Source organism: Sander lucioperca, chromosome 4 (genome assembly GCF_008315115.2).
Source record: "Sander lucioperca isolate FBNREF2018 chromosome 4, SLUC_FBN_1.2, whole genome shotgun sequence".
Taxonomy (NCBI): Eukaryota; Metazoa; Chordata; class Actinopteri; order Perciformes; family Percidae; genus Sander; species Sander lucioperca.
The window spans coordinates 5472836-5492487 of NC_050176.1; the positions used below are offsets into that span (position 1 = coordinate 5472836).

A 19652-nucleotide genomic window follows, 5' to 3' on the forward strand; every position below is an offset into this window, starting at 1 on the left:
TATTTATTTATCTCAAACAAACTGTATGTTGTAAAAGTAAAAAGAAAAAAATGATTATTTAGCTGTTTGAAAAGCTATGAAAAGATAAGCCACTGTAATTTGTATGATTTCCAAGTTGTTGTTTTTTGCCGGGCACAGCTGGCCGTGTGGTTTGGCGATAACATACAGGACTGTCAAGCCAGAGAGCGAAGTTCGCTTCCTAGGGAAAACTAAAGTCTTTCACCCAGGAAATGCATGTTACTTGGGAGTGTTTTAATACAAACCACAATCTTTTTCCTAAACTTAAATTGTCATTTCGGTGCCTAAAACTTAACCTTCAATAAAAGAAATCGAATAGATATGCCTATATAGCGTAGGTCAAACATATCAGTTCCTATATTCAGTTCTCCTCCTTTCTGTATTAGTCAAGTACTGTTTTCTTTAATCCATTTTTGAACTATATAATAGTATGGCTCTGTTTGATTTCACTGTTCAGTCCATTCCACAAGGTCACCCCACAAACTGAAATACACATGCTTTTAAGAGTAGTCGCACAAGAGGTTGTTTAAACATAAATGTACCTCTTAGATGATCCCCTGTCTCTTTCCTTAAACCATGTTTGTATGTTATCTGGTCAATTTGACAATGTCCAAAAATTCCAATTATTGTGAATTCAAAAGGAGATGATTGGTGTTCTCGTGATACCTCACGTGATTTATTATCCAGATTGCTCTTTTTTTGCAATGTGAACATCTTTTGTAAGGTGCTCTTGTAGGTATTTCCCCAAATTTCCACACAATAGAACATATATGACAAAATATGCATGCAGTGTATGTCATAGTGAGTATGTAGCGATTTTGGGTTCAAGATGTATCTAGTTTTACTGAACATTCCAATGCTCCTGGCCATCTTAATGCACAGATACAAATATGTGTGTCTTTCAGCACAGCTTGTGGTCAAGTACGACACTCAGAAACTTGTTTTCATAGACTCTTTTTTTTCATTATGGATTACTACATCTGTTTTTATTGTGCAATTTCCAAAAGACATAATTTTAGTTTTGTTCAAGTTTTAAGATAACTTATTCGAATCAAACCATTTTAATTTGTTCATTTTCAAGATGTGCTGTAAGTCATCCCCGTAACAAAAAATATTTGTGTCATCTGCAAAAACAATACATTTTAGTAAATTTGATACTTTACAAATGCCATTAAAGTGCCCATATTATGAAAAAAACACTTTTTCTGGGATTTGGGGTGTTATTTTGTGTCTCTGGTGCTTCCACACACATACAAACTTTGAAAAAAATCCATCCATGCTGTTTAGAGTGAGATACAGTTTCTGAATGTGTCCTGCCTTCAGTCTCCGGGTGAGCTGTTCAAAATCGGCACGGCTTGTGACGTCACAAGCCGAAACGAGCAGGCTAACCGCAACCATTAGCTCGTAGCGTTAGCATGCTAACGCTATGGCTAATGCTAGCATGCTAACGCTAGCATGCTACCTCGTTCTCAATAGCAAAGCACTGCTACAACACACACAAGTTCACCATAATCTACAAAAGAACTACTTACATGTGCGCCCTCATTTAGAAGTCTCCCAGCTTACAAGTACCAGCAACAAGCTCCTGCCTTGTAACTGACCGAAGTTGTAGAAACAGCCTTTCTTTTACTGTCTATGGAGCTAGCTAGCTGACATGATCTACATCTGAGCTACTAGGCATGTGCAGTGCAATCAAAGATAGTACAGAAGAAGAAGAAGAAGAAAAGAGGTCTCACTCTGTAGCTAAAACAGAGACCAGCTGAAAAGAGGAGCTGCAGCAGTGAGAGAGAGCACTGCAGTACAACACAAATATGGTGTTTTTTGAAAATTAAACCATGTAAACCTATTCTGGTACAACCTTAAAATACAATTATGAACCTGAAAATGAGCATAATATGGCTGCTTTAAGGTAGAGAATAAACAGTTTTGGGCCCAATACTGACCCCTGAGGGATGCCACAGGAAATACTACACAACTATAGGCTACATATGCAAATTTTGCTGCATTACTCTCTAATTGTAATACTGCGAATTATTACAGTGTATTTAAATAGGAATTTTTTATCTGGCACAGTGTGAAGCCTAAACCCTCCATTATTCAAATGATCATCAATAGATTATACAAGAGAAATTAAAGGACAAATAAAATGACGGATGTAACATTACATTAGTCATTAAATAAAAACACAGCAACATGTGGCTTTGTTCAGAATAGTGAACTGCAGAGGGGCTGCTTATGTAACATGTAATGTAATGTTGCTTAACATATCAACAACAGTCACAACAATATATGCTATGTTGAAATGCAAAATGTCATCACTCTTGAGGTGATGACTCCAAATGTCCAGTAAGCTGGGACCAGTTTCTTAATACAAAGCAGAAGTGTGCTACAACAAAGTAAAATGTCTTTTTCAAATAGTTACTTTATGATGGTTATCAGTTATGCTTAAACTGTTGCCAAAACTCTTTTTGCCAGGTATTTTATCTCTTACACCAGTGCTTTTCCTCCCCTCCATCTGTCTCCTGCAAGGGTCACACATTATAACCAAGACAAGGAGAAAGAATAAGAAGATTTTAAACCTAATCTTCCACAAGAACATCACACACCAAACAAACCAAACTTTGATCTACCTATCTATCTATCCCGACAAAAGTCTCGCATTGCCAGACCTTCCTCCACAGCGTTGCACAGGAGGGTCTGGCGTGTCCACACAGCATTCCGGGATGGTAGAAAAACGTGCTCTGGTTTATTGGCATTTCTTTAAACCAATCACAATCGTCTTTGCCGGTGCTAAGCGCCAGACAGAGCCAAAGCGCCTCTGCAAAATAGCCTCGGGAAGGAACTTGTTTTGGTGGAACGTGTACGTTCAAAAGTTGTTTTAGTCGTGAAACAGAAAACTCAGATTGGACAGATAGTCTAGCTAGCTGTCTGGATTTACCCTGCAGAGATCTGAGGAGCAGTTAACCATAGTCCTCAGAAATCCACCGGACTTTAGAATAACAACACAAAGAAAAAGGAAGGTAACAGACATCCCGCCAAAAAGAGGGACATCTGGTGGAATTTCCGGTGGCACCTGAACAATCCCAGAAGTGGAAGGTCGTGGATATAGACTATCTCGACAAAGACAGTATATTCACTCTGGGTACAGGAACATAGGCCTATAGTTCCAACAACAGTTTAACAGTTGAGCATATGGCAGTTTCATCTAAGCTGACATTTACTCAGTCCTACTTCTGCAGATGGGACCAGATGTAGAAATAGCACATAAACAGGAAAGCCATGCTTACACCATTTCCTACACATTATATATCATAACAACATGCACACCTCTTGCATGCTTACAGTTATGCAGTGTGCAAACACAGCTTTCTAGAGTGAGCTATGAAAATGAGGCAAAAATAAAAAAAATACATGATGTGTGATGTGTTATCAGAATTCAAGAAGTCAGAATTCTGATTTTATTATCAGAATTCTGAGTTTAAAGTCAAAATTCTGACTTTAATCTAACAATTCTGACTTTAAACTCAGAACTCAACAACATTTTTTTTAAACATCTGGCCCCAATCCTCTTTCGTAGACTTGCATGTTTACTGTTCAATATTTTATCAAACCCACGATCTTTGCCCAACCTTAACCAAGTGTTTTTATTGTATCATTTACATGATAACACACAATGCTCAGGAAGTCTTGTGATGTACATAAATTGTTACATAATAGTAACAGCAATCATGTGTCTTGCCCCATTGGACCCATTGTAGCGGTCAACAATTAATTTGGGAGTAACAACTGACAGAGATGATGGCCTTCAAAAAATAAGACCCAAGTTGTTATAAAATGTAACTATCCATTTAGAGAACCAAGGAGATGCAATCAATATGTTGTAATAGCTGTAGGTCTACAGCTATTACGACATATTGATGTCGTTTGTGAACAGAGACGCCAATAACGTTACATCCACTTTACAAGCCCCACAGCATACAAACCTTGGATGTGGAGGCGGCTCTGCCGGGCACAGTCCTGTGGGTCTGATACACGTTCATTACTAGCTACCGCTAATGTTAGCTAGACCTGGCAGCTTGGGAACAGAGACGCAAACAACGTTACATCTGCGTTACAGCTTTTACAGGCTGTACAGCATAGTATGCCACAGGAAATACTACACAACTATAGGCTACATATGCACATCTTGCTGCATTACTTTCTAATTTTAATACTGCGAATGATTACAGTGTATTTAAATAGAAATTTCATCTGGCACAGTGTGAAGCTTAAACCCTCCATCATTCAAATGATCACCAATAGATTACACAAGAGAAATTAAAGGACAAATAAAATGACTGATGTAACATTACATTAGTCATTAAATAAAAACACAGCAACATGTGACTTTGTTCAGAATAGTGAACTGCAGAGGGGCTGCTTATGTAATGATATCAGCCCTTTTGAGCCATTTAGACACGGAACAATATATCAACATATCAACAACAGTCACAACAATATATGCTATGTTGAAATGCAAAATGTCATCACTCTTGAGGTGATGACTCCAAAAGTGTGCCACAGCAAAGTAAAATGTCTTTTTCAAATAGTTACTTTAGATGATGGTTATCAGTTATGCTTAAACTGTTGCCAAAACTCTTTTTGCCAGGTATTTTATCTCTTACACCAGTGCTTTTCCTCCCCTCCATCTGTCTCCTGCAAGGGTCACACATTATAACCAAGACAAGGAGAAAGAAGAAGAAGATTTTAAACCTAATCTTCCACAAGAACATCACACACCAAACAAACCAAACTTTGATCTACCTATCTATCTATCTCGACAAAGTCTCGCAATGCCAGACCTTCCTCCACAGTGCTGCACAGGAGGGTCTGGGTAGTCCAGACAGCATTCCAGGATGGGAGAAAAACGTGCTCTGGTTTATTGACATTTCTTTAAACCAATCACAATCATCTTTGCCGGTGCTAAGCGCCGGACGGAGCCAAAGCGCCTCTGCAAAATAGCCTCGGGAAGGAACTTGTTTTGGTGGAACATGTGCACGTTCAAAAGTTGTTTTAGTCGTGCAACAGAAAACTCAGATTGGACAGATAGTCTAACTAGCTGTCTGGATTTACCCTGCAGAGATCTGAGGAGCAGTTAACCATAGTCCTCAGAAATCCACCGGATCTTATTATGCATCAGCGCTCAGATGCATAATAAACATGATAATCCACAGCCATTGTTACCATAATTACAGCTACAGGAACTCAGGAGAACCATCATATGAGCCTGCATAGCAGTGCGATGTGTTTTTATTTTTTATTTAAAAAATATGATGGTTTGAACAAGGACCATCCAAGAGTTCGGACTGGTAAGCTGATGCATCCCCTCCCCCCAAAAGTAGGTTGTCAGAAGTTGCAATTACACCACTGGCCGCAAAGCCCATGGTTGCTTCAAGACATGATGCTGTTCCTGGGGGCTTGGGCAGGAACCTCCTGCTAGAATTACGGTGCGTTTTGAGCGATATTATGAGGCGGTGTGAGAATCTCGTACAGTAAACAGGGAACATCACTGCCTTTATCATTGATACGAGAACTTCAAAACACTGCAAGGGTAAAAAAAATGAAACACAAGCACTGAACTGCCGGGAGTTTGTGTAATAGCTGAATGTTTCCTGCAAACAACAAAGCACTTGCTATGTCACGCTCGTCTCTTTTCTTTCTCTCCTGTGAAATAAAGCTGCTTTCAAGTGTGGTCGGAAACTTCGTCAACTAGTAATAATAATATAAAAGTCTACTTGTGCTTTGGAACTGCGCTTCCCAGCGTTCTCCGAGGGAATGCGATCCCGTCGCTGGAATAACTTGACTTCATCCATTAGTGACACCGGCGCAGGTCCAGCGTTGGAGGGAGAAGCGGGGCTGCTGATTTCACGCCGGACTCCAAGATTTCGATCCTGGAATGTATGCCAGCGAGCAGTGACTGGATGCCAGACAAGGAGGACAGGACGAGGCCGTCCCCCAAACCCGCGGAGCAAGAAAAGCAGTTTAAATAGAGCGCGCTATTTGGAAATCCAATCAAAAAAGGGAATCAGCTGAGCCATCAGCTGGTGTGCTGGCTTAGGAACTGTCAGCTATGAGCTGAGATAAGAGCCGAGCTTGATTCCGTGACCTGCCAGAACTTACGCTATGCTTCATGTGTAGTGTAGCAAGACCTTAAGGCCGTTTTATGGTTCTGCGGAGGCTCCACGCAGAGCTTTCGCCGTAGCCTACGTAAGTGGCCTGATGTTTATACTTGTGCGCTGGTGTGTGCGTCGAGCCGGCATGTGTGTGTGTGTGTGGGGAGTGTGTTAGAGCGAGGGAGAAGTGAGAGAGTGATGGCGATTAGTTTCGGAGCGAGTACCGACTCTAGAGTCATAGTGAGAGAAACAAAGTGTCTCCCCTGTCTGCGGGGGTACGCCGTCGATTCTACGCAGAAGCATAAAAACTTTTTCACAGCACTGTGGAGATAAGGCTGACAATGCGAGACTAATTTTCTTATTCAAAGAGACCTGATCTGACAGTGAATGCGTATCGTATTTCACTTTATTTCTTTGTTGTTTTTTTTGTCTTCAATTTAGGCATTTTAAATATCCAATGTGAAATTACCTAAGGATAATTAGACCCAATTCAAAATCCAATTATAGAGAGAACACTTGGGAGGGGAAAAAAGGGGGATTTGTGTCTAAAGGTGACACACAGACACGAGGCAGTACGTCAGTCCTGACATGTTAGGAGAAATATATGTATATAATTAATTAACATGAATCCAAACACCCTAGTTTATTGTCTCCCGGGTTGTCATACTGTTACACAAAGTGCTGTCAGTCCAGAAATTCAACATGAATATTCAAACGGCATCTGTCTGACCTCCATCACTATACTGTCATTTAGATTTTGGCTGTGTGACCAACCGGATCACGGCGGTCCCAACAATGTAGAGGACTGTGTGGAGCTGCATCACTGCGGACATACAGGCTATGGCCTGAACCCAGTGCAGCCCGGCTGGAATGACGCCCCCCTGTGGAGCCCCGCGGCGCTGACTGTGTGAGAAAGATCCATGTTCAAGAGCAAGAGCATAATGTCATGTGTTTGTACATGTAAATGACTTTATATGCTTTTGCATGGAGCAAAATGAAGAAATTCATATTTGAAACAATTCTGAATAAAAACTGATTGCCACAACAATACAATATATAATGAAAAAAAACTGGAATATGGAAAAATGAAATAAGCAAATCTCAGTGAGAATAAAAGACAACAATGAATTGAATGAATCGAGAACAACGTTCTGTAATTTCTGAAAGCTGGTGATACTGCAGTATGTGATAGGCTTTGTTGCATACTTTGTGTTACTTGGTGGTATTTTGTGGTACACTCTGTGCTAAATTTGATGTATTACTGTTTGGTAGATGATTGTCTTCACTAGCTTTTAGTTTGTTATTGGTAATATATAAATCATAGAGAAATAATAGTCAGTTTAGAATAAAGTAAGTCCCCACTTATACCCTATGAAGACCCAGGGGCAGAGCGTGAAGGGGGCCACGGGGCACCAGGCCCCCGTTGAAACATGATTAGCCCCTCCCCTCCCCTGGGTCTTCCCCTGACAATTGTGATTTCCATTGGGTCAGAGTACTGTCACTTGGTTGCCTGTTCCGCAAATCTTCCCAGCCCTTGTCACAAGACCAATTAATGTTTCCATGATAACTATCCAAAATTCTGATACCATTAGCCTGGTTGACACCAGACCCTTCTCAGTTGTAACTGAGAGTGGGTCTGGGCAAGCTTCATTCGCAGCCCATTTCCAAAGGGGCGTCACCAACGGACGCCGCTCAAATGCCTCTGGGCGCAATTGGATAGTCCTTCAACCAATCAGACCAACGATCCGGGTGATGTAGCAACTACAGCGGCATCAACGGGTTGCTGCGCTTCGGTGGCCGTTATGTTGAATGTAAACAAAAAGCTGCTTGCCGTCGCTGCGCTATCGTCATCGTGTAAAGCCCGCCTCAACCACTGTGATTGGTGCATCGATTTGGAAAAATTGGAAATGGGCTTGAATGGGCTCTTGGCCAGACTGACTTGCAGAGCAAATCTCAAATTTGCTGGAAGTTCGTCAGGGTTTTCCCAGGCTATGATACCATGGAACCAGCAATGGAATTTTTATTTTTAAAGTGGCAGGCTGAGCCTTATAGAAAATGTGTATTGAATTCGGATATACAATTTGTTTAAAATGAAAACAAGAGAAACTAATAATGAATGTGAGGTTTTATTTAGCGGAATTACATTGTGTTGTTCTATCCTATCCAATATTTCCTATATTTCTAAGCAGATTCCAGTTCTTCAGCCCCGAAGGCCCAGAATGTTTGAATAAGGTGATGTTGAAATATGGAAAAGGTCATGAGGCCTCTGGCTATTATTCTATGCTTATGCAGAACCTGGGTGATGGAGCCGGGACAGCCCACAAAAAGACATGGGAAAGGGATCTGAGTATTACACAGTGAGATAAGGAGTGGTACAGAATCTGTAGGAATTTTAAAAATATTTCACGCGATGTGAGGGTGTGCCTCATTTAGTTCAAGATTATATATCGCTTTTATTGGACTCCCTCCAGAATGTTTAGAATTGGTCTGAAAGACACACCAAATTGTTGGAAATGTAAGACAGAGGACGGCCAATTACTTTATGTCCTATGGTCCTGTGATAATGTCCAGGAACTTTGGACACATGATAACCTATGTCTGATTGCAGGGACCCAGGTTCCATTCAGCCCAAGATTATTTGTTCTCGGGGATGGGTCATTCCTTAGCGGGATGGATAAGCACATGAGAAGCTGGGTCCAGACAATGATAGCCAGACTCTTATTTTAAGAGGATGGAAGAATGAAGGGGTGCTGTCAATCCAGGAGTAGGCTTGTGAGATGGCTAGGGTGGAGGCGTTTGAAAAAATGTCATAGAAACGGTTTGCCAGATTGGATGTCTAACCTAGAAAATGGGGAAAGTACCTGAGCTCTCTGGAGGGCTGCTGTTGTATGGTCTTCAATATTGTAGTTACTATGTCATCTTTTCTTGATTTTTTTGGATTGTTGGTGATGACGAGGGGGGGAATATGTTCATGTTGCGAATTGTATATTGTGTATGTTGTTACAAAATGTTAATCACAAAAAAGAAATCTAATAATTAATTTTTTATTACATTTTTGTTGCTTTGATAAGAGGACACATCTGTTGTTTTGCACAGATTATATCAATACAGGAATATTTTTCAGTCATTTATCTGCAGCTCAATAAATCCTGAGAAAATGATATTGTAAACTTAAAATCGGGAATTGTATTGGTTTGTGAGTTGAGTGTATTATCCCTATTCATCAGTCATCAAATTCAACATTCATAGCAGTGAACTAAGCCAGACATTTATGTCCATGTATGTTAATGTTACACTTTTCCTGTACAGTTAGGGTTAGGGTTATATGATAGCTTGCATAGCTTATGTTAGGCTGTCTTGGCAGTTTTAGCTGAGAAATGCAGAGTATCTACCTGTTTTTATATTATTGTCTTGTAGGATTGGATGCTGAATTATAGAAGCGATGTCATCTCACAAATCCAGAATTTTTCAGAGTTACACAGGTCATCATTCCAGCTGTTAAATAAATGGTTGGATATTTCTGCACAGTCTTCGTCTCTCAACATATGCCCATTTGGTTCAGAAAGAATCCAGTAGCTGAAAACAAAAACAAAAAATTAACTTTTTTTTTAATTAAGCATTTTATAGACAGCAAATTAAATTTCAACCCAACATCGACTCAAAATGTTTCCTTCAATTAAAAAAATAAAAATGTAAGGTGTAATCATGTGCGTGATTTGAGTAAGAGAAGCTATACGTCTTATGGGCTGTATCAGTAAAATATCCATTTCAATTTTATGATTAACTCTTGAGATGCATCGTCTCATTTTCAAGGGGATCCTAAAATGTTGTAATGGTTAGAGAGGTTGAGAAGTGAACACAATATTTAACTGTTTTTAATTGTTAAACTACCATAATTATGGAAGGAAGCTGAAAAAGTGAGTGAATTGGAAAGTGCACCATGACAACAGAAAAGTTAATAATGTGTGAACCTTTGGCTCAGCAGAGTCCCATCCACCCATTTCCATCTCCCCTCTGTCTCTCTATCAGTCAGTCCAATCCATCGGGGCTTTGGGAACCGTTTCATGAATTCCTTATTGACACGTAGGAGAAACAGAGAAAAAGACATCAACATAACTATAGTGTATATCAACTTACACTTCCGGGATTGCTCCGGTGCCGCCGGAAATTCTGCCGGATGTCCATCACCTTCCGCTTTCTTTGTGTTGGCATTCTAAACTCCGTTGGATTTCTGAGGACTATGGTTAACTGCTCCTCAGATCTCTGCAGGGTAAATCCAGACAGCTAGCTAGACTATCTGTCCAACCTGAGTTTTCTGTTGCACGACTAAAACAACTTTTGAACGTCCACCAAAACAAGATCCTTTCCGAGGCTATTTTGCAGAGGCACTCTTATTGTGTCCGGGGCTTAGCGCCGCCCATGACGATTGTGATTGGTTTAAAGAAATGCCAATAAACCAGAGCGTTTTTCTCCCATCCCGGAATGTTGTGTGGACTAGCCAGACCTTCCTGTGCAGCGCTGTGGAGGAAGGTCTGGCAATGCAGGACAACATAACATAACATCATTCGTTTTTTTTTTTAGTTTTTTTTTTTATCTTTCTCTCACTACATCTCTTAAACACAGATTCACACACAATCTCGCTCTCATGCACCACACACACACACACACACACACACACACACACACACACACACACACACACACACACACACACACACACACACACACACACACACACACACACACACAGGTTACCTGTTCTTCTCTGCTGTTGATAATCACCAGGTCTGCACCTTTTTGCACACAGTCATCTCTGCTTTCTTGCCAGGATTTCTTGGTAGAAGAAACGTGATAGAAACTACCGCTGAAATACACCCATCCTTGTTTGTTATACTGATCTGTTTCAAAATAGAAGAAAATCTTGGTTGGTTTGGATTGAAATGTTCTATAGAGTGTAGCAGACAGGTTATAAGTGTGTTACAGCAGACTCTACAATAAAGTTGCCTCGGCCGCTAAATACTACAATACCCATGAGCCTCGACGGCTAAATGCTACAGTACCCATGATCCACAGCCACTGCTGCCATGGAGAAGAAGCCAGTCAGAGGGACAAATCAAAACAAATTCAAAAGGCTTTGTTGTTGAATTTGTGAAAACTCAGCACCAAAGTTGCTGAATTAAAAACCTTACCTTGAATCCAAAATGGAAATAATTAAGCTGCACTTTCAGTTTTCTCTACACGGAAATCTTTAGCTTTTATCTGCTGTTAGCGGCACACACCACTGAATTTATAAGCTCTGTGATTGGATTCTTTCTGTCTTTAATTTGATTTTACACATCAAAGTCTGTTGACAGGTCTTGGTGAGTAGCCAATTGCATATGAAAATAGGTGTATACTTTTTTTTTCTCGCTCCAGATGGAGCTGCATGAAATTTGATAAATTGCCTCATGTGACGTCACTTGAGTCAGAGTCGGTTGGTTCTGAAGACTACAAGTTTGAAAGTGAAAGAATCTGAGGGGTGTGAAGTTAGAAAGAAGTAAACTCTCTCTGTAGCTCAAACATAGACTGTATTTAAAGATGGACAGAACGACACGTATCCACTTCTTCCGGCTGTACAAAAGTGAAACCAAAATATCCCGGATACGGGCGCTGCCAACTTGTAATTTTGGAGCCAGAGTCTGTGCGGTGGAGCTGTAGTATCTAAGTCCTGGCCATAGACACGCCTGACCAATCATGAGATAAAATACAAACTTAGCAGAAAAATGAAAACTTGAACAAACGTGATAATAACTACCTGAAATGACAGAAACCATCTTTGGGAACAATGTATTTGACATGTACTTTGATTTTTCAGTTAGGCCTATGTCCCATCCGCTAACATGGAAGGGCCAGGGTTTATGACCTACACTACGGCCAGCAAACAGTGGGAGATACAGATGTTTTGGCTTCACTTATATCTGCCATTGAGCTTAACTGTGCTAGCATAACACACCTGAAACACTGACTGAACTGTTAGGCCTGCTAGATTAAAAAACAAATAATAATAGTTACCTTGAAGCTTTTTACGGAGATCAATTATCTCTTTGGCTATGTCTTCAACTCTTTTTTGGAACTGGTCTCTTTCTTGATTCAGGTTGTTGTAACTGGTCTGTAACTGGTCTCTTCCTTTAGTCAGGTTGGTGTAACTGGTCTGTAACTGGTCTCTTTCTTGAGTCAGGTTGGTGAAACTGTTGTGTAACAGGACCATCTTCATTTCCCATTCAGAGTTGCCTTTGATGACTGTGTGAAACATAATCAATCAAATAAAGAAACACTATCAACCTGCACCACCTGCTTAATGTGTTTAATCAACACGCTAACATAGTACTCACGTAGGCAAACCAGAGTTACGAGTCCAGTCAGAAGGAGAAGACACAACACACCCAGACACACTGCAGCAGCTCTGCAGGAACTCTTCTTCACATCTTCAGCAACTGAACGGACAAGTCAGTATTTGTCATATGTTCGTTCCGCAATTCCCATTACTTTGCCATTCCCATATCAGCCTCAGGTGTACTTTGTGTTTAATGCTAAATAGCAAGTGTTGGCATGCTACTACATTAGACTATGAAGTATGGAAAGCATTATACCTTAGCAACTCACACTGTTATGTAATTTTAAGCATATTTGCATGCTGACTATAGCATTTAGCACAAAGCACTGCTACACAGAGTTTTCACAGTAGACATTTTATGTCACAGCCATGGGCATAATTTAACAGTTAGGGGAGACACACATAATTGTACTTGTATATAGGATATGTGTAGTTGTAGAACTCAAGTAAGTAGGCTGGCAAGGCTATTTTGTTCACTTTAAACATCTGAAGTGATTATTTCTCAAATACAGATGATGCTGAACTGAGAACTGAACCCCCTAGCAAGCAAGCTAGCCAAACAGCTAGCCAGCTGGCCGGCCACTTAATTAGTAAAATTGAACAACTTCATTTTTTCATTTACACACTCATGTCACAGCGTAGAAAAGCACTGCACTCTCGCCAGATGAGTGACTTTGTTCGGCTCATTTTCTGTATGATTACAGAATTCAAAATTAGCACCATTTACCAACCAAATGCTGGTAAAATATGTAAGTGGCTGGTAGATTTGCTTCACTCACCAGCCCAAAAAAACATGGTAATCTATTGAGTGGCTGGTAAAAAATTAACATTTACTAGCCATTTGGCTGGTGGATGAAAATGTTAATTTTGAACCCTAACCCTGCAGCAAACCAGACTCTTCTTCTCCACTCTCTTGACCCTCCACATTATTGTTCTATGATGTTTGTTTTAGAAAATGTGATCTTTTCTGTATTTGTGTATAAAGAATGTCCACAAATTCATCATCCTATTATTGCATGTGTTCCTTACCTGAGAGTGCAGGTCTAGTTCTGTTTGGCTTCAGACTTTCATAAATATTTTCCGAACTTTTTGCCAAACTCTTCCTTTTGCCAGAATAACCAAATGGTCCCTCTTCATTGACATAGATATCCATCTGTTGATCCATGATGTTCAGCTGTATTGTCTGTAGAGTTTGGTCCTCAATGTCCCAATGTCTTGAGAGTGAGTGTGCCAAAAGTGATGACAAATGACAAATTATTGCTCTGAACTGTACTCAGACGAAGTAACACAAATAGTAACACAGATGGCAACATATTCACGCATGTGATTCTCTGCTTAACAGGAAACTGAGGGCTTGTGGGATGAATTATTTTAGGTGACCACTTTTACCTGTTTGGCCTTGCAGCTGCATGATGGTGATTCCCATTCAGTTTTGAGATATGTTGCAAAATATCTTAAACCATCACTGCTAAGAATGGATGGATGGATGGATGATAGATAGATAGATAGATAGATAGATAGATAGAAGGAATTCTTCCTTTCCACTCTCACACCTATATGCTTGATCTTATGGGAATTGTTGGGTCTTTGTAAATTATAGAGTGTGGTCTAGACCTACTCTATCTGTAAAGTGTCCTGAGATAAATTATGTTATGATTTGACACTATAAATAAAATTAAAGGTGCACTATGAGTTCCTGCATGGTCACTTCTGTTGACGTTCCAAGTAAATTTCAAACAAAACAGAGCAAGCTCGCCCCTCCTCCCATGTTTCCGTAACTGTCATGACTAACTGACTATGGCCCTATTTACACGTACATGGTTATTTTGAAAAACTGAGACAATTCCCTTCGTTTGTGCCGTTCGTTTACACGCAAACGGAGAATTCGCCTCTGAAAACGAGTCTTTCTAAAACCTCCGGCCAGAGTGGAGATTTTGGAAAACTTTGTTTGCACGTTTGCATGTAAACTGAGACAAACGGAGGTTTAGGCAGCCGAGGAAGTGAGAAAGAGAAGAGAGAGGAAGTGATTTGTTGCTGTTGTTGCTATTTTCGGGATTCTGATTGGCTAACGTGGGCTTGAGCTTCTCGTTACACTGCCACCTACAGGTTTGGCATGCTCTTGACGGCATTGACGGTATATATACACGGGTACATGTATACAAACACTTTTCTGAAAACTGACAGCTGTGCATGATGTTATTTCTGAAAACGGAGCGGTTGAAATGTCCGTTTATGAACATAGTCGGCCATGTGTAAACATAGCGTAACTGTCACTAACCGCCACCCCCTCCCCCAACCATCTTGTCGGTGATTGGCTGGAGTAGTTTGTTGTATTTTGGTGCCTATCATGTCCCTCTAGTGTTTGTTTTTACGTTTGCGACCCCTGTGCTGTCTCCCGAGACCGGGCTTTTTCACAGTCTATTCAGGGGGCAGGCAGCTAGCGGATCAAGGAGAGATGCCTACGATTTGAGACAAAAATGAAATTGCGGTGAAACCATGCAGGAACTCATAGTGCCCCTTTAAACTGAAAATTGAAGTTTAGTCTTTGTTCTTTTATTTTCATTTATATGGATTTACTATTTTATTTTAAAAAAATAAATGATGTTTTCTTTTTCTGTGTTTTTTTTAACTGAAACTAAAAATGACAATTAATTAGTTGTATTTGAAATAGTTTTTTGAAAATGTTTTTCTATAAAACCTGGGGAACCTTGGAAAGCCTTTTAGGCTTTTGGCCTCCCTTGCATTTTATGTTATTAATATTGCTCTGTTAATGTTCTTTTTTATGTGCTATTAGATAAAAGATAGATAGATCGATAGATTCCACACTTTAAGGAAGTTGAGCAAGTTGTCTTGTAAAAATGTATGACCACATGCAGTTTCTGTTCTGATTTACTGAAAGACAGAAAAAAGACACTATCCCTATCAGTGTAGATGGTGTATTATCCAACGATAGATACTGATTTTTCACTACCACAATTTTAAGTAGTTGGACATACAGTAAATAATAGTTGAACAAGGGTGAGATGAAAAAAAAGAAAAGATTATTAGTCTTATTTATATTTATTTAATTAATCTCATTGTGCTACACAATGACAATAAAGTGTTTGAACTTGAACTTTGAACTTGAGATAAATCATGAGGTGTTATGGTGGCTTAGTGCTTTGCATTGTCACCTCATGAAATAATGCTGCGTCATGGCCCAGTGATTTCCTCTATTTTCTTCCCTTTAATAAAACCCATGTGACTACGTGACCTCCTGTTACTTCCCTGTTCACTAGGGCTATGGTTAAACAAATGCTAAAATAGTGTGGGACTGGTCCGAGCAGAACAGAGTGCACCTGAGTTGGAATAAGTGAAGTGAGAAAACAGCATGTCTGAGGATGTATATGCCAAGCCAGCCCTCACCAAGAAAGTTAGGTTTCAGACAGGTGTGAAGGTGGACAGAAACTCAGACGCATGTGATGACATCGATAATGTGAGTGTGGCCGGGGTGGTGCCAAGCACATGCGGCGTGGCACTGCTCTTTGCCACATTTGGCGTTGTAGGCAGGATACAAGTTGGGAGCAGTGCTGGTACCAAAGGATCATAGACCTCCACAAGTTGTGTAGAAGTTATTGGCAGAAGAAAATGAAGGTGTCATGGACTGCCACCATTTAAGTAGGCGGGGAGGGGTCACACAGCAGAGTTTGTGTTTGGTTATAGTTTTGTGCAAGTATGTTTTAGTTTGCTGTGATTTATTTATTCCTAATTTGTCATCTGTTTTGCATGCTAATTTATTTGCTGTGCTTTAAAGGTGCAATATGTAATACTGACAGCTAGTGTTTTAAAATAGTTACTGCAGTACAAATTCAAAATACTGGAGAGAGTCGTCTCCCCCGCCCCCTCCTCCCCAGACTCGAAGTTCACAGAGGTTGCCAGGAGCATCCACAACAATGTTGCTAGACGCTTGTCTCACAGACATTATGGAAAGGATTTCTAAGGAGGTCGACCTTTCTGTTAAAGAGTAAGATCCTTTTTTTAAAACATAAAAACATTGAAATTGCGTTCGCTAAACCCACCACACTCCATGTAAGTAAACTGTAATTACAGCATCGTAAAATACACTTCATTCAAAGTCGACAGAAACAAAATAAAACTATGAAAAGCCATTTTGGGTCGTCTTTCCACTTTTCCAAGCATCAGAAAAGTGGGAAGAAGTTAGTTACAGAAGCTCCGCCCTTCAGATTCACGGACAGATAACTACTGGCCGGCACATTCACATGCTGCCTCCCCCACAATACAATACAACAAGGATCTTCAACAAGGGGTCCGGGACCCCTAGGGGGTCCTCAGAGTCAATGCAGGGGGGCCTCCAAATTATTGTTAATTTTTGAAAGTTTTTTCAAAAACAGTAATGAATCCTAAATAGTATTACCAAATATAAATCCCCACTGCTTACTGGCCTATAGGTATGTTTAGGTAGTCACTAAGGCCATCCACAGATACACTCTAAGGATTCACTGTACCACATGTATGTTTTAACATTAAAAGATGATTTATAAAACAAACAAACAATAAAACAAACAATTAGAGGCTATTTTAATAGTTTAGTATTCTATGCAGTAAAAGGTATGTATAAAGGCTTTAGGCCACCCTACACTTTATTGTAGGCCCAGTTTAATATGCATGTCCCTGATCCATCTCTCTTTCAGTTAAGGGGTCCTTGGATTGAAAAAAGTTGAAGACCCCTTGCTTTAGAGCACATCAATGTAAACATGCAAAACATAAATTAATTCATAATACAAATCATAGGCTCTTTGAGTGCTCGGACAGCATTGCTTAATTCCAGATATAGACCATAAGACCTTAATACTCCCCCACTCCAAAATCGACCCAAAGTGTCAGCAAACCTGCTGGTGATATGTATCGCACCATCTTTTGTACTATGTTGTGTATGTTACTATGATTTTCTGTCTGAATGAAGGCTGTGACAAATTTGGAGTCATATATTGTGATATTGTTTGTTTTGAATTGCACCTGGTTAGATATAAAACATCTTAAATGTAATCAACTGAACACTTAGCAATAGAGGAGCATCCTTATAGGCTTAACGCTAAGTATATCTCAGTCAGGTTTGGGATTTCATTTGTAATTTGCATACTAAATACTTTGAATAAGAAGTTGCACTAAGAATGCTTTAATATTTTAAATAATTTGTCTTACTCTTATTGACTTCCTCATCCAACATAACACTTTTAGAGCGGTCCTAAAACTGTGCAATTCATTTAAAATGCTTTACCAGGTCTCTCTTTCTAAATTTTACTTTGGTACACATACACTGACTTCATGTGCTCAGTAAGGAAGCCATACATTTTTCCTTTAGCTAGAACTCTTTAAATGAACCCAAGTTAGAGAAAGACTCAAGAGGCAGTATAGTGAACCGGGGTCAGTAGGAGTTCAACACTACAGATTTATGACATGGTGTGTTTAAACTGTTGGAACCCGCCATTATGCCGTCAAATATATTATTACTTATCACAGGGACTACAGAAAGGCTAGTTGGATGCTTAATAACTCACTAATAGTTCCAGGAAGCTTTTCAGCTAGTTGGAACATAGCAAATTACACAATACCTTATTGTAAATATGTGAGTTTATTGTTTGGGCCAGTTTCAAATGGCTAAAATCAAAGAAGTAAGAAAGAAGTATTCCTGATACTTATAGAAGCGGATCCAATGGAGGCAGCTCTGAGAGGAGGCTCTCTCAGGAATACGTTGAAGGAAATTGTGTTATTTACATAACCTTTAAGTATTAATTTGAACTAAAGAAAACATATGACTTATGATCCAAAAGTAATATTCATGCACAACACAGAGAGGGAGAAGGTCGTGTTGCCCTGTACATGCCAGAAAGTATGTGTAAGGATTATTACGGCAAGAGCGAGACAGAGAACATCTCTGCACCAGGAGCAACTTTACACAGGAATGTAGGAGAATACAGGCAGACATCTGTTTCACTTAGCAACTGTTATAACAGAGATGGCCCGATACCATTTTTTGCTTCCCGATACCGATTCTGATACCTGAACTTGCGTATCGGCCGATACCGAGTACTGATCCGATACCAGTGTGTCATATATTTTATTATGTTTTAACAACTATATACTACTATCCCTGTATGGATGTGATATTATTTCTATCTTTGTTGTCGGTCTGGCTCAGGTTAAACTCTTTGTGAAACATGAACAAACACAAACAATGAATGCCACAGAACTTTCTTTTTTTATGCAGTTTGACAGTCCGTTATAACGGGAAAAGAACATAAACTACTTTAACGTAGATTTTCATTAGGGCTTTATTACGTGGCATCGGATCGATGCATAAACTCCAGTACTTCCCGATGCCGATACCAGCATTTTAGGCAGTATCGGAGGCAACACTGATACTGGTATCGGAACATCTCTAGTTATAAGGACTCCCAATTATTTTGATTATTATTATTATTATTGACCAGTCAGGAACAAGCAAAGTTTAGTCTGCTGTATCTCAGTGTTTGGCTCCTACGAGCCTATAAGTGGTTATTGAGTTACTCATAGCAGGCCGAACCAAAAGAAGAAAACCCACAACAACAAGTAGTTCATTTGACTTTATACATCAAACCACAAAAAGCTCCACAAATATTCCCTTACCTTACCACCTTATGTTTAGACCCCTATAGTAGGTTCTGATAAAACCGTTAAATCATGTTAAATTTCTTTTGTATGTTTGTGGAGTGAAATATTTGTGACTAGTTGTTTATTCATGGGCTGTTGTATGTGGATTAAATCTTAGAGATCAAGTAAAATCCTGCTGTTCTTGTGCTGCCAGGGTAATATTGTGCCACAAAGAAATCTAATATTATGCCTAAGAAATGACACTTTGTCTTAAAACTATTGTAGCAAAATAGTATTATGTTGGAGTCAGCAAGTAGCCTCGTTTGGAGAGAATTATATATATATTTCCACTGTCAGTTTTTGAGCTTTCCATAAAAAATAATATAAACAGTGTTGTTTTAAATTGACTTTTCACAAATAACTGGCATAAATCCAAGTCCACTATTGAGTCCAGTACAGAAATATTAAATCTGAATACA

The 19652-nt window shown here is 39.6% G+C and overlaps 1 protein-coding gene across 1 annotated transcript; it reads right to left on the reverse strand.

The window, feature by feature from the left end:
• Positions 1–8958: 8958 nt before the first annotated feature.
• LOC116039688 (CD209 antigen-like protein C) lies at positions 8959–13775 on the reverse strand. The gene is made up of 6 exons (XM_031284658.2): positions 13573–13775; positions 12542–12643; positions 12222–12449; positions 10926–11068; positions 10142–10242; positions 8959–9746 (listed from the first exon to the last, which is right to left on the reverse strand). The coding sequence occupies exons 1-6, from the start codon at positions 13706–13708 to the stop codon at positions 9602–9604; spliced, it is 855 nt and encodes a 284-aa protein (XP_031140518.1). The 5' UTR covers positions 13709–13775; the 3' UTR covers positions 8959–9601.
• Positions 13776–19652: the final 5877 nt, after the last annotated feature.